Genomic DNA, 16394 nt, shown 5'->3' with positions numbered 1-16394 from the left:
CGGCCGCCAAGCCGGCCGGCCTCAGCGCAATCAGCTGATCTCTGGAGTAAACAATGCGGCCATGAAGTTGTTGCGCAATGGTGCCGGGTCCGAATGAAATAAGTAATTCCAGGGTGAGGAAAACGAGTACAACTCTCTCAATCAGCATGTTTTGAGAGGGCGCAGTTTCAAAATGACAATCACAAAAAGCCAGCACAAATACCAAACTTAATAAAGCAAAAAAGTAAGAAAACCGAGAAAACAAGCAGGAGCGACTGCAACAGGCTGTACGCGCGGGCGCATGCGCACTATAGAGACGCTACGAAGTCTCTTTATGTCTCCTTGGCGTTTTTACACAGAACCAAACAACGGTGGCATCATTCTGTTCCAGTGTTTGATTTTAGACAGCATGTCAGCACACAACACAACAGTGTTGGCCTCTTGTGTGACATGTAACATACGCATTGGCAGCGCTTTATAAACAACGTCATTAAATGTTAACCACAATAATTTATTGTCCCTGTTATATGGCCACTAATCTTGTCCTCTGCTTGAAGATCCTGGATATCAGTGTTTTCCTAATTTGTGGACGTTTAGCCTTTGAGTTAAATGTTAACTTCTATCAGCTACTTTTTAAATCTACCAGCAGTGCGTCACAAACATAACAGGCTGTCAAAAGTCAAACCTGTGCCACCCATTAACCCGTCCTGCTTGCTGTCCCGTTTATACATACGTTTTTTGGGTGCTGTTACTACTTTCAACGCCAGCTTAAAGGTGAGAGAAGTCTCTGTTCCCTCATTTCGGCGATTGTACCATTTATAAAGAACAGCAAGGCAGCATAATGGCGTAAAATTCCTGCTGTGAAAAGGCAGCTTAAAAGGGGCTATAGAGAGGGGAAGAGAAGGTGGAAGGTGGACTATTGCACGCAGTGCTTCAGTAAGCTATTAGCCTAATAGCCTAACTGAAAGCTATAACGGACAATAGCAGACACCCTCTCCACAGCCTCCTAGAGTGACAGAGGAGCAGCTGCAGCAGTCTACTCATCTCACTGCGTTGCAGAACAGAGTGTTTCAAGAGATCCCTTGTCCCCACCGTAATAAGACTGTTTAACACCTCCTGAATCTAGTCACACATACATTCGCACAAATCACATTAGCCACAACTGGACTGGACTGTGGAATAGGCAATCTTATTTTAATTTTAATTTGATCTTTAATTTCTATTTATGCACTTATTTTAACTTATTTTGTGTCTATTTTAATTAATACCACTGATGATGAGGGTAAGTATGGTTGTCGTTGTTTTTATAAGCTCCTGGACAGTTGAATTTCCCTTTGGGGATTAATATAATTCTATTCTATTCTATTCTATTCTATTCTATTCTAATAACTTACTCAGAACGCTGCTTTGTCACTTTCTGACTTTTCAGTAAGCACCTGCCCTATGTTGTGGGTCAACCCACACATCACTTGACATACTCATCAGGCACCTCTCCTGGTGAAAGAGCTTGTAATGTCTGGACCTCTGACACCAGTTGGTTCAACAACTTCCAAAGTCGCATGGTGTAAACTCGGCATAGGCTAACATGCTTCATGGTATAATGAATGGAGAATTTTGACCAAGGTTGAGTTGTGCACAAGTCAGAAAACCCTGTGCTTTGTGCAAAATATTACTCGGAAACACTTTGTTCATCCAGCACTGTATTTAACAAATTCTGATTAGAAAAAAAACAATTATACAACCCAGTTTTATTTTGTTTCTCTAACTGTCAGGGTGGCAACAGATTTGGACAGACCTTTCCACTGCACTGCAATAGTGCACAATCTCATGTTGAGACAAGTCTTGCATGCAACATAGTTCTGGGATCGTGTGAATTGAAATCACAGGCAATTGCAACTGTTACCCAACTCAGTATTACACAGTGACACAGGTAAAATCCACATCGGAGGTTGATCTGAATGTCAAGGTATGTCAGCTGACCTTTCTCCCCTAACTGGATTATACACAATCGTGAGTTCTGTCCAGGAATCAGCCTGGTTACAGGGTGTAGTATAATGAGTATAACGTTAATTGCCACTTACAGCAAATACTTGGGGTAGGAATGAAAGGATACTGACACAATTTGACTCCATAAACAGTGACAGGGAGAATGTGCTTAGATGGACTGAAGGAAAGACATGAAACTGAAATGCATGTTGTATTTTAATCATTTTCAGTCTGTGAGGCACACCTCATTGTGAGGTTGGCAGAAATATATCTGCATATACACATCTCTCTTTCTTTTATTCCATCAAATAAGCTCTGGTTCCTGAAGCGGTTCCCTTCAGGATTCTAGGAACCTTGGTGGTATTCAGCAAACCAGCCTAAGTTTCCACCAGTTTTGCACAACACCATTGTAATTAATGGTGTTGCACAATGCACAACAGAAGTAAACAGTTGTAAAAAAAAAAAAAAAAAAAAAAACTTGCAGATTACACTGATTACCTGCAAACTTTTGTTCTGTTATTACAGATATTTGTGGCATGGACCAACTACTAATGAGACCACTGCACACTCTTTTTTCCACTTGACTTCTCTATTGTTGCTTTCTTCTTTCTCTCTTTCTAACCTGTAGAATACAGGGGTGCAAAGTCATCAGGGGTGACAGAGACATGAACCCAACACCCAATTTATTTTGGTCGAAATGCTCAGAACGATTTAAAATTAAGTGCGGGTACCAGAATGGAACCGGTTCCATGTTGGTCGAAAAGGGGTTTCCTTCAGCCAATATAAGCACACTCTCCTGTCACTCTTTATGGAGTCAAATTATGTTTAAAAGTCAATATCCTTTCATTCCTACCTCCTTTTGGATTTGTTGTATGTAACAGTTAATGCCACAATCATTATACTACACCTCATAACCAATCTGACCAGTGTTTCATACTTTCTGAAGATGGTTTACAATTGAATTGTCAAGCATCTTAATGTGGTTGAATTTAGTGATGCCTCAGTTTTCATACACACAACAGGTTCTTGTCACCTGGTTAGATTGCCAAAACCACACACGTAAGCATTTGATCAGTAATTGCTAATTTATATATGCAAATACACACAAAAATGACCACTACAACACATGGCATGTTCATTTAAAGCTAACACTGAAACCATCTCACTTAACAAGTACCAGCACTTTGCCCTGGGTTGGATGAATATTTTAGAGAAATGAATACCTGTCTGTTGTGCAGCTGTCTGTCAACATAGACCTGACCCTCTGTGATGTATCCAGTCAGATCAGGGATTGGATGGGTGATGTCTGTTAGAGGCACAAAAAAACGCTGCAGTCACACACTGAAAATGAGCGACATGCAAGAGGGAGAAACAGTAAAGGAGGATTTATGCCTGGTACACACTACACGACTTTTCTGCCCGTTCTGAAAGTCACTATGTCACATTACACGATTGTGGAGTCATAAAATCGTGCTGTGACTTGGCCAACAGACATGACACACTACATGATGGTACACACCAATTATCCCCGGTCGTCTTTCACGACGTGTCTGATGTCATCGGGTTATTCTTGTCCTATTTTTATTACTTTTATTATCATTTGAGTCACTGTGTGTCATGTGCCAGCCGAAATGTTGTTGTAGTCACCTAAAAAACGCCAGCAGATGGCAGGAGCTACATTTGAAGTACCGTACGTAAACATAAAAGTCACTGATTTCTCCACAAAAAGTTCCTACAAATGATTCACAATAAAAGCCGATTTAGAAAATGGAGGGATTCTCTCAGCCGAGGTCATAAGGGGCTTTTAATTTGAAACAAGTTCAGGAAGTGTTGAGTTTGAAATGACGGCGCCATGCATTAACTTTATCAAGGCAAAGGGAGCGGATAAAAAGTAAAAATATAAAGATACAGAGGGAACGATAAATAACGGCCTTTTATAATGTAGTCTGTTTCAAATGAAGCTGGTAGCCTCTGCAGTTGTGGTGAGTAAAAGCCCCGCCACTATTTCTTGTATTTTTTAATATTGCAATATATACTGATTTTTTTTTTTTTTTTAAATCGCAATGTCAGTTTTTTCCAATATCATGCAGCCCTACATCATATCCCCCACATAATCATGTATGTGATAAATAAATCAGTACAGTTAATGTAAACACAATATATTAGCTTTAGTTGAGTTTACATTCACAGTAAAAAAACATCTACAACAGAGACACAGTTCAAATCATTCACTGATTTGCAGGCATTAAAATCATGTCATACATATGACAGAAATAGAGCAGATTTCTGTGAGCTTCCAATTTTAAAGACCTTTACCCTAAATCAAGAGCCCGAGAGCCCTTGGGAACACCAGCAGTGTTTAGTAAAAGCCGACACAATCACATCCCTGTGATGCTGTAATGGGGGACTCTTGTTCAACTAGATAGGAGTAGGCCCTTCATACATGTTGCTATAGTAACTGCAGGCATCAAAAATGTCTCCTCAGTCCATTTGAGATGCAGTAATTCAAACAATGACTTTCCAAGAGATTTAGGAGACAGCATTTAAGGACAGAAAATACAAAAAAGTACAATCTGCATGACTGCAGAACACCAGATCTACATTCCCTACAAGGCTGACAATTTTGAAGATGTAATTGTGGTCCCAGTAAAAGCAAAGAAAGCTTTTGTTCTATTGTTGCTGCTCTCACCATCATTGGGCATGGTGAGAATAGGGATCTGGGTGATGGAGCCATTTCTGCCCTCTACTCGGCCGGCGCGTTCGTAGATGGTGGCCAAATCAGTGTACATGTAGCCAGGAAAGCCTCTACGGCCGGGCACCTCCTCTCGGGCAGCAGAGACCTAAAGGTGAGGAGTAAATGGTGATTTAGAGGGCGACATGAGAGCTGTAAAAAGAATAAGATAAAAGAAAGGAGGTTGTTATAAATTACATTTAATTTCTCTTTATATTTTTATGAAGTTGACAACATGTTAATCATATCATTCTTTGGAGTCATGTTTGTGTCAACCTGATGAACTTAAGTCTAACATTCACTCCCCTTTTAGCTCAGTTTCTGTCTGCATCAACTTCTGAGAATATCGGCTTTTCAGCTGCTTATGTTTCACCATGTTCACCAACTAGTCTCTAACTGTGTGTGTGTACGGGGGGGGGGGGGGGATGGAACTACCATCTTGTGGCTGTATGCCTCTGCAAACCAGTCACGTTGCACTTTCTGTTTACATCCATGTCTGTGAAAACACAGATGCTTCATTCACCTTCCCCCTGACAAGCACAGAAGATCTATGCAATCAGTACAGTTTCAAGATGAGTGTCATTGATTCAGCATCTGACCAAATGTCTCCCCCTCTGGTCCTGAGATATGACATTGAGTAATGGAGAATATTTTGCAGAATATTGTGATGTCACAGTTAAGTTGACCTTTGACCTTTTAGACATAAAATATCATCACTTAATCATTATATCCTTTAAGACATTTGAGTGACATTTTGTCATAATTAGTGTATGAATTCTTGAGTTGTGGACATAAAATGTTTTTGAGGTCACAGTGACCTTGACCCTTGACCACCAAATTCTAATCAGTTCATTTTTAAGTCAAACTGGACGTTAGTGCCAAATTTGAAAAAAATCCTTTGAGGTGCCCTTAAGAAAACACATTAACGAGAATGAGAAGAATGAAAGATCTCCACGCATGATGGTGCGCATGCGTGAGTGAGTGTGCCAGCAGGTAACGTCGGGTGGCAAACTTTTTAAAATACAGGAGATCTAAGGTGTCATTCATATTTAAACTCCCTGATCTGATTCCGGACACTTTTTGACGTTGTTCAATGTAAAAAAAACCAAAAAGAGAGACTATACAATCTTCTGGCGGCGTTATTTTAATCCGGATTGTCTGTCCCTTTGTTTGATGGCGTCTGGTCATTCAACAAGCACGCCCAGGTCATTTAATTCAAACCGGAACAGACTTGAACCACCTTCTAACCGCGCAATTTGGGACTTTGATAGTAGTCCAGAGGACTCATCTGCGCTTTTTGCCCTGCCACAAATGAAACCTATTAATATGGAGGAAATTCTGATCGGCATCGATGAGAAATTAAAGAAGCTTGACAAGCTGGACATTTTGGCAAATGACATAAAGGATCTAAAAGTCACTGTGCAAACTACTGTGGATTTACTACAGCAAACCCGCGACGATGTGGAAGTTATGAGAGGAAAAGTTAAGAAGTTGGAGACGTCAGTTAACCACATCTCCAGAGAAAATATCAAGATGAAAGAAAAGATGTTGGAGATGACGACACGCTCAGTGCAAGATAATTTGATCTTCACTGGGATCCCTGAGAAGAAGGAAGAGACTGCTGAGGAAGCGCTCAGAAACTTTTTCACGGATACGCTGGGGATGAGCAGAGAAACTGTCCGGAAGATCACCTTCCATAGAGCGCACAGGCTGGGCGCACGGAGATCCCCAGCCTCGGCGGGTAATCCCCTATTCACAGAGGTGGTGATGCAGCCTAAACCCAGAGGGGTCATTGTGTGCTTTGAGCACTATAAACAGAGAGATATGGTCTTCAGTCTGGGCCCAACACTGAAAGGGAAACCTTTTGGCATCAGTCAGCAGTTTCCAACCAAGATTGTGGACAGGAGGAGAGCACTGCTTCCCATTTTCCGAAAGGAGAAAACGAAGAAAAAAGGAAAAGGCAGGGTAAGGCTTGTTCCTGACAAGCTATATATTGACGGTGAGCTATATAAAGACAAAACTGTTACACCCTGGCTTTTTTTTACCAGCTGATGATGCTGATGCAGGACATTGATGAGCGGAATGAGACATAAGATATAGATCTATAATTATCTCCCTTTGTATATTTTCTTTTTCTTTTTTTGCCACTGACTTGGCCTGCTGGTAGTCTTTTAACGTAAGCTAATGCTATATGTTGTTTTGTTTTTTTTTTGTCGTTGTCCTGTGTTTGCTTGTGCATACATTGATACACAAGTGTGGGGTGAGCCTCTAAGATTAGTAATAAAGCTGTATTTGCAGATATATTATTTTATTTATTTATTTTTATCCTTAAGTCATGATAAGTATTGATTCCCTATGTATTGCCAGCTATAATTGCAATGGATTGGCAAATGATATGAAAAGGATTGAAATATTTACCTGGTTAGCTGACAAAAAAGAGTTTGATATGTCTACAACAGGGGTCTGCAACCTCTGCCATTAAAAGAGCCATTTTTGACCAAAAATAATTTGAAAAAATCTGTGTGGAGCCGCAAAACATGTTTGAGCCTTATAATCAAGGTAAATAGCCTATTAAGTCTAAATTAGCGTATACTTATGGTCTAAATAAGCATTTGTTAATATGTTTTACCACAAGGTGGACACTGTGCAGGGCACTATTAATAATTATCTGGTACTTAAATTTTGCAGAGCTGGCAGTGAGAGCAAACAAATCTGTCCACGCACTACTACATTCTCTATTTTATTCAATTTACTTTTTTGGATTTGGCATCCATAGCTAACCAGCCACTGCTATCGAGGTTCAGCAACATTTGGATTCATAGAATGAATTTCCATAGACTTCTTTTCTCAAAGGCTCAAGTAGCCACTGGACAGGGGCTAAAGAGCCACATGTGGCTCCGGAGCCACAGGTTGCCTACCCCTGGTCTACAAGAAACACACTCCACTCCACTCAGGAAGATGAAGAAAGATGGAAATGGTTTGAGAAATCAAAGAGGAATTTTGGTTTTGTTTAAAGAGCATCTAGATTTTTGTGTGCATAAGATAGAATGTGATATGGATGGTCGAATAATCATTTTAGATATTGAACTTGAAAAAAAATGTTTTTGCTTGGTTAATGTATATGCTCCAAATAATAATGATCCTATTTTTTTTTTTTGAGAATTTATACGGTATGATTCAGCATTATGATATTCCTGTAATTCAAACAGGAGACCATAATATTGCTCTCCAACCTTCCAAGGATAGAGCTGGTGGAGGAGGAGACTATCAAGGTCAAAAGCGATATGCCCTTACATCTATGATGTCCGCTATGGACTTAGTAGATATCTGGAGGATAAAGAATCCAGATCTAATTAGATATACTTGGCGAAGGAATGCATCTGCTAGTAGAATAGATTTTTTTTCTTATTTCTTTCTCTTTAACTGCAAATACTAGCCAAGTAACGATAGCTGAAAGATTTCATTCCGACCATCATCTTATTATATTAAAACTTAATTTTGTGAATGCGAACAGGGGTAGAGGTTATTGGAAGTTTAATCAATCATTACTGGAAGATGAGACATTTATTCTTAAAACAACACAATTTATCCTGGAATTTTTTTCCTTTAATACTGGTTCAGCAAATCCACACATTGTGTGGGATACATATAAATGTGCATTTCGAGGTCATGCTATAAAATATTCTGCATGGAAGTATAAACAAACCTGAAACAGAGAAAAAAATTTGTTAGATGATGTGCAAAATATTAGAAATCGCTTGGATGAAAATAGATCTGATTGTATTGACCAAGATCTGCAATTACTAGATGACAAAGAAAAAGAATTAGAGAGGTTCTATCAAAGTAAAATTAAGGGAATTATATACAGAAGTAAGGCAACATGGATGGAGTATGGTGAAAAATGTAATAAATATTTTTTGCAACTTCAAAACAACAATGATGGAGCGATTACTACATCTACAAATTACATAATTAAAACATTAATGGAGTATTATACAGGAATTTTTAATGATGACACACTGCAGTCTACAAATTTTTCTTTGCTTAAGTATATGAAATTGTGCCCTTATCCAAAACTTACTAATGCGCAACAGATATTATGTGAAGGCCCAATTAATGAGGAAGAGTTACAGTATATGATGCTATATGTTCATTTCAAAATGGAAAATCACCAGGACTAGATCCAATGCCAGTCGAAGTCTATAGAACTATTTTTTACTAAAATTACGGATCATTTGCTTGCCTGTTATAACTTTTCTTTAGATGTTGGTCATCAGTCTAATTCTCAGAAAGAAGGTTTAATTTCCTTATTACTAAAACACGATGCAGAAGGCCAGGCAAAAGATCCTTATTACTAAAACACGATGCAGAAGGCCAGGCAAAAGATCCTGTTAAATTAAAGAACTGTTGACCCCTCACACTTCTGTGTTGCGACGCACACATTTTGGCTAAATGCTTGGCACTTAGATTAAAAAAAAAGTTATTCAAACATTAATAAATCCTAATCAAACAGGTTTTTTGAAAGGCCGTTTTATAGGTGATAGTATTAGACGTCTCCTTGAAATAATGGAATATTATGACAAGGAAAATTTGCCTGGTCTAATATTCATAGCTGATTTTGAGAAGGCTTTTGATATGATCAAGTGGAAGTTTATTTATCAATGTTTGCAAATCTATAATTTAGGTGAGACCTTTATTAAATGGGTCCATGTGCTATATCAAAATCCTTGTAGTAGAATTATAAATAATGGACACATTTCTGATACAATTATACTTTCTAAAGGTGTTAGACAAGGCTGCCCTTTATCAGCATATTTATTCATTCTTTCAATGGAAATGCTGGCTATAAGAATCAGAAATGACTGGATGATGCTTCCTTTCATGTAAAAGCGGATTGTCGTTCTTATTTTAGAATTAGATCTTCTTCTTTTTTTTGGGGGGGGGCGTCGGCGTCAGTGGCTTAGTGGTAGAGCAGGCGCCCCATGTACAAGGCTGTTGCCGCAGCGGCCCGGGTTCGAATTCCAGCCTGTGGCCCTTTGCTGCATGTCATCCCCTCTCTCTCTCTCCCTTTCACACTTTACTGTCCTGTCCATTAAAGGCAAAAAATGCCTCTTTATCAGGATTGAAACCAAATTATGAGAAATGCTCTATCCTTAAAATTGGATCTTTGAAGAAAACAGATTTTCAAGTTTCCTGTAGGGTCCCTATAAAATGCTCTGATAGCCCTGTGAACCTATTAGGAATATATATACCAGCCGATAAAAACCTTCTTGTGAAAATTAATTTTGATCTAAAGCTTAAAAAAGTGGACAGAATTCTCCAGGCTTGGAGAGGTAAATATCTCTCTATTTATGGAAAAATTACTGTAATTAATTCACTGATACTTTAACAATTTACTTATCTTTTCCAGGTTCTGCCTTCTCCTGATGCAACTTTTTTTAAAAATGTATGGAAAAAAGAATTTTTAATTTCATTTGGAGCCGCAAAACTGACAAAATTAAACGCAATTATTTGTATAATAAGCGTGAGAATAGAGGCCTGGGATTAAAAAGTCTTTCAGCACTTGATTTTACTTTAAAAGCTGCATGGATACAACGATTATATAATAATCATGAATGGTTTTCATCCAAGCTATTTCTAGCTCAGTGCGGTCCATCGATTGGAAAATTATATCCATTCTTTCAATTATGCCCTGCCTCAATGGTACGCTTAAGTACTTTTTTTCCTAATCTTTCTATCTTTTTTAGAAATTCACTGTCTCTGTGGCTTCAATTTCAGTTTTTTCTGCCAAATAATTCATCAGAGATCAGACAACAGATGTTATGGCTAAATGAAAATATCTGTATAGAGAGAAAGCCTGTTAATTGGCAAATATTTTTAGATAATTATATTTATTTTGTTAATGATTTAGTGAATAGTGAAGGAGAATTTCTTACTTTTGAATTGTTAGTTTCTAAATATGGGGATGTTTGCTCAAAATTGAGCTATATGCAGTTACTCTCTGCAATTCCGTCGTCTTGGCAATTAAAGGTTGGAAAATCTCAGGAAGATTTAGGTGTTTGCCGCCCATGTATTAAGAATTGTAAATGGTTGGGGCAAGGGAAGATTAATTCTGACATGTATAATTTCTTTGTGTCTTCCAAAAAAAATAGTAGCTCACCCATATTATTTTCAAGTGTATTGGAAAAATATTTTTGATACTCCGCTTTCTTGGTTGAACTTTTTTAGAAACATTTATAAATCATCTTGTTTAACTTTTATGGGTTTTTCACTTAAAAATTTTCTATTAAATATGAGCAACAAGAAAGATGCTTAAAATATGGAGAATAACAGATGACAATACCTGTAGATTTTGTGGAGATGAGGAGGAAGACATTATGCATTTATTTTGGTATTGTCCAGACGTTGCTCTCTTTTAGTATCAGCTGGCAGTTTGGTTATCCGAGCAAGGACTTGTTTTATCATTATCCCCCATTAATATTATTTGGGGTTTTTAAGAAGAACAAAATATGCTGTTAAATACTATTGTGCTGCTCGGAAAAGCCTTCATATTTAAAACTCAAAAAAGGATTATTTTAAGAAATTTTATAATGTACCTTAAACATCATTATTTGCTAACAAAGATTATGTTGAAAACTAAGGGAAACAGTGCAGATATAAAGAGATGGGACTTCTTGGCAATATCAAAAACTTTAATATAGCCTAGTTTAATGAACTTTTTAGCTGCTATAGAGCAAACTTTTTTGAGTTAAAAGACATACAGTTTTGGTTCATGTATCAAAGATGAGAGGTATGCACGTATTTTTATGTGTAACTGTATGTGTTGTTTTGTTGTAGTTATGTGTCGTTGGATATGTGTTGTTTTGTTTTGTTCTATATTGTTGGATATGTGTGGTTTTATTGCAAGTTTATGTTGTAAGGATATGTATTGTCTTTGTTGAAGTTTTATGTTGTTAAATAAAAAAAAAATTAAAAAAAGAAAGAAATAAAAAAAAAAGAATGAACGGTCATGGGGCGTCGGTAGCGTAGTGGATAGTGCCGGCGCCCCATGTACAGAGGCAATGCCTCGCTGCAGCGGTCGTAGGTTCAACTCCGGCTTGCGACCATTTCTGCATGTCACCCCCTGCTCTCTCTCTCTCTCACCCCCTTTCACTCTGTCCTATACAATAAAGGCAAAAAAGCCCAAAAAAAATAATTTAAAAAAAAAAAAAGAAAAAAAAGAATGAAAGGTCATAGTGACCTCAAACTTTGACCATGAAATTCTAATCAGTTCATCGATGAGCCCAAGTGGATGTTTATTATTATTTACTTTAAGAAATTCCCTTACGGCAATCTTGAACATATGAGAATATGAACAACCAGAAAACAAAATGCCTCTGGCCACGGAAACTGTAACATGGAGGCATGACGAAAAAACAAAAACACATTAGGATGCCCGGCAGTCTAGCCTGCTACCTACAGTAATAATCTGGCATTTCTTCCACTGGGTGTGGAACAAATAGCAAGAGGCAGTAGCCAAGGACGTTCCCTCTTGAAGTTACATCGAAAGTTACATCATAGGGTAGAAAAAGCCCTGTTCAGGAATGACATGAGCCAGCACAAGGGAGACAGTATTATTAGCTGTGTTGTGCTGTTATTACGTTGGTTTGTGGAAGTTTATACTCCATGAACTTGTTAAGTGAGACAGCATCATGCAGTGTTTTCCACCCATGGGATTTGAATCTGTGTGGAAGTAGGTGATGACAGGATGGGGTTTGTTTTTTTGGATGTGTGAGTGTCCTTTTTTTAATCACTCTGTGTACCCTCTTTGAATTCTGAATGTCTTCCACCTGGATCAGGTGGTGACATTAGTGACTTTTAGCCTCAGTCTTTAAGCATGATATCATGTATGAGTCCCTTGAGTAAATATTTATTAACCCTTTCATTTTAAAAGGAAAATAATTTCTCAACCAGCTCACAGAGTTAATTAGCTAGCTATTTTCTTAGCTAGCTACTACAAAGCTAACCTTAGTATGTAGTTTAATTAGCAAACCTATCTAGCAAGCGAGGGTTAAAAAAATAAAAAATAAAAAATAAAAATCAGCAAGTGACAATTGTTTCAGCCATCAAAACTTTTTTCTTCTTTTGTTCCTCTCTGAAATAAAGGATGCACTGTTTGAAAAGTGGTGAAAATGCTAGTTCTATCATTGTGAACTGCATACATGCAGCATGCTAGAATGGACTTTTTGATGGGTGTAACCCAGTCAGTAACACAGTGTGATCCAGTGTCATCATGCAGCATTGCTTGTGTGCAGTTATGATAGTCCAATAGAAAACAATGTAATCAAACAGATTTGGTTGCCGACACTCGATTGCGTGGCATCCAGTTAGGACACAGTAGCGCAAAGTTGGAACTTATGTTTTTTATTTTGGCTTAGGAGAGGGGCATACAAATTTAAATGGTTGTATTTTGTATTAATTTTACCAGAGATTTTTAAAGAACACATGCCTTCATGTATTCTTTAAAAGTTGCCAAAATCACACCATTACAGCCAGAAACTCTAAAAACAGAATTTATCATTGGATTATCAAATTTCCTAAGGTCTTTGGACACATTATGTGTAACAAACGCTTCAGTCAGAAAAAAACAAAAAACATAACCAAATCTGAGCTTTAAATAGTGACAATTCATCAAAATCACTTTATTCTATGTCTCCTTTAAAATTTTGCCAAAACTGAACAGTTTGCATGAACTAACCAGCATTGGTGACGAGTGAAAAAAGCGGCTTTTTTTAAACTCCAGGAATTCACCTTCAACTTTTAACTGTCAAACATCAAAGGGTAAGTTTTAAACGTCTGATAACTAATTTATGGTGGAGGGAGGGTCATGCATTTTCCACCAGTCACTCAGAGAGGCTCAAGGAAAACACACCCCAGCTCTGATAAATAAAGAACAGTCCCTTATTCACTAGAAGTAACACCTTTCAAATTCCATCCAGTTATATTCTATTCAGAAAAATAAAGATAAGTGTAGCTTTAAAGTCCAAAAGTCTTGGTGTTTCCCAACAGACCTTTGGGTTAAAGGGAAGGATGATTCATTTCAGTATCTAGAGAAAGATATGCATTGTTTTATTTTAAGAAAGACTTAATCTTACTTGTTTTTTTTTTACTCTCCCACATAAACAAAGATAAGAAATCTGACTAAAAGCATTCACTGTTTGAGAGGCAAGTAATGTTAACTCCTTCAGTATCTTTCAGAAGAGGCAAACAGCTGGTTGGAGATGTTGCCATTCTGTTTTCAGGCCCTCTACAAAAATGACCAAAAGCAAATCCTTGTTCCCAAAGTCAAGTGAATTAAAAGCAAGAGGCAAAAAATGCATCCCATTCATGCTTGGATTCAAAGGTTGACGGGCAGGCTCAACACTTATGAACTGTAAATTCAATGCAAAACTCAACCTTCACGCGCCTGAATGGGAACTGAAGTTAAATGTTAATGTCCTCCTGGCTCTTTGTGGGTGCTGAAATACCCATCGAACTGCCTGAGTCTTAGCTGACTATTGGTGCAGCGTTCTTGTGCCAAGGTTATGGACAGCAAATGCAAGAAGGGAAAACGCATATGCACAAGCACCATTTATAAACCTGCATTGTGCTGCCAGCATATTGAGACAGCAAACTGTACAACATAAAAGGATTATTTCAGAGACAACAAAAGAGTGAGTTGAGAGGGCCTGACTCCTCACCACAAGGAGACAGAGGACAGTAGCAGGGAGAGAGGAGGGGCATTTCCTTTTAAAGCCTAGCGGACAATAATGAAGTTAAGGTATTTCCTACAAGAATGAAGGACACATTATCCGTCCTTTCAGCAAGGAGCACAAGACTTTAGTGAGTCTATTACCTTTGTACTGATGCTGCAGAGAGTTTACGTTGTATTAACATGTTGCCACATAGTTTGGCGCTTCAACTGCTGCTGGAGTCTTCAGAGGATTATGTACTATATCCCCCTGAAAATAATACTGAATATACTGGACTTGTGGTAATTGTACATTAAGATAACAGAACAGCAACAATAAGGCAGATATAGTTCAAGATATAGTCCATAGTAGAGTCATGCAGTACAGGGTTTGGTACAATGTGCAATACACTCAGGGTTACATAAGCCTGGTGATGTTCTGTTTTTTCTGTACAGATGTATATCTTCAGAAGGAACCAACAGAATTGGGCTAAGAGCCACAGACAGGGTAGTGAAATCAGAAAGTAAAACTGACACATTGTTTGGGTCATCTCATGAAATTTTCTGACAGTGGGGAAACTAGAATTACTGCCCTGAGGTTGTATACCTCCACGCACCAGCCAAATTTCTCTTAGAGTTTACATCCATGTCTGTGAAAACATGGAAGATTCACACCCATTGTCCCCTCGACAGCACAGAAGATGAGTGTCATCAATAAAGTATTTTAACAAATATTTCCCCTTCTGTTCCTCAGGTATGACATTAAATGATGGCCAGAAAAGTGTTATATGCAGAATATTATGATGTCATAGTAAAGTTGACCTTTCAGTGGTTGGATATAAAATGCCATCACTTCATTATTTTAACCTTTTAGGCATTTGTGTGAAGTATTGTCATAATAAGCATATGAATTCTTGTATTATGGCCAAAGACATATTTTGTGAGGTTACACTGACCTTTGAGAGCATTAGTTATTGATTTCACGTTCAAAAACCCTGCCCTCGCACTCAAATAGCCTCTGCTTATGCTTGGATTCAGTTTTTTTACTTATTTTTTTATTCAGTTTGAGTGCGAGGAGAAAAGCCGAAGCTCGAGCAGGAAATCTGTGCGAGCAACATGGTATCTGAGTGCGAGCAACATGGTATCTGAGTGCAAGCAACATGGTATCTGAGTGCGAGCACACAGTTTGAGCAGAAACAGAGTAGATCCAAGTGCAAGCAGAGGCTATTTGAGTGCGAGGGCAGGGTTTTTGAACGTGAAATCAATAAATAATGCTCTCAAACTGATAGACCACTCTCTTGAATAAAGATAGAGATAAAGCTTCATAGTTATTTACCTTGATGTTCTGTTTTGCACATCTGAAAATGAATTAATAAAGTATTTAAAAAAAAAAAAATCTAATCAGACATTCTTGAGATATCGCATTCACTCGGATGAGACAAACAAGGCCAGACTGACCTTGACCATTGACCTATGACCACCAAAATCCAATCATTTCATCGTTGAGTCCAAGTGGACATTTGTGCCAAATTTAAAGAAATTCCCTTGAGGTATTCTTGAGTTGTCCTGTTCACAAGAATGGGATGTACAGATTGACATATGGACCGACAGACAACTTGTAAACATAGTGGGTCTCATTCATGAAACGTGAGCAGAAGGAATTTGTGTGTAAACCGTTCGCAGACGGAAATTTACATGCGTGTCCGCATTCATCAATGTTTTAGTAGCTCCGATCTTTTCGTGGCTACTAACAAAATCTACTCCTGCTCCTGACCACTCGTAGTGCTTGTGTAAATGTAGTAAAGCACATAAATATTGCTTGTCTCTATTGGAAATTACAATTTTAATTCGTATTGCGCTCTGTTATGTACACAATACACAGATGCCTTTGAAACACGTAATCTAAACATGACAAAATATTAAAAATATAACACATTTAGTTAAATTAGTTGGCAATTAGCAGGTTTAAGATCCACATTAGGTTCATGA

At 38.0% G+C, this 16394-nt stretch overlaps 1 protein-coding gene across 1 annotated transcript in view; it reads right to left on the bottom strand.

Moving 5' to 3' along the window:
* The window catches only part of atp6v1ba (ATPase, H+ transporting, lysosomal, V1 subunit B, member a), a 101878-nt gene that overhangs the window by 16066 nt on the left and 69418 nt on the right, over nucleotides 1-16394 (bottom strand). Inside the window, exons 10-11 of the mRNA XM_050070712.1 lie at nucleotides 4655-4805; nucleotides 3189-3271 (exon numbers count right to left, since the gene is read on the bottom strand). Of these exons, the coding sequence (XP_049926669.1) occupies nucleotides 3189-3271; nucleotides 4655-4805 (234 nt within the window). The remainder of the gene's footprint in view (nucleotides 1-3188; nucleotides 3272-4654; nucleotides 4806-16394) is intronic.

Source organism: Epinephelus moara, chromosome 19 (genome assembly GCF_006386435.1).
Source record: "Epinephelus moara isolate mb chromosome 19, YSFRI_EMoa_1.0, whole genome shotgun sequence".
NCBI classification, from domain to species: domain Eukaryota; kingdom Metazoa; phylum Chordata; class Actinopteri; order Perciformes; family Serranidae; genus Epinephelus; species Epinephelus moara.
Note: the sequence above shows the minus strand (reverse complement) of the source record. Positions and strands in the feature narration are given on the sequence as shown.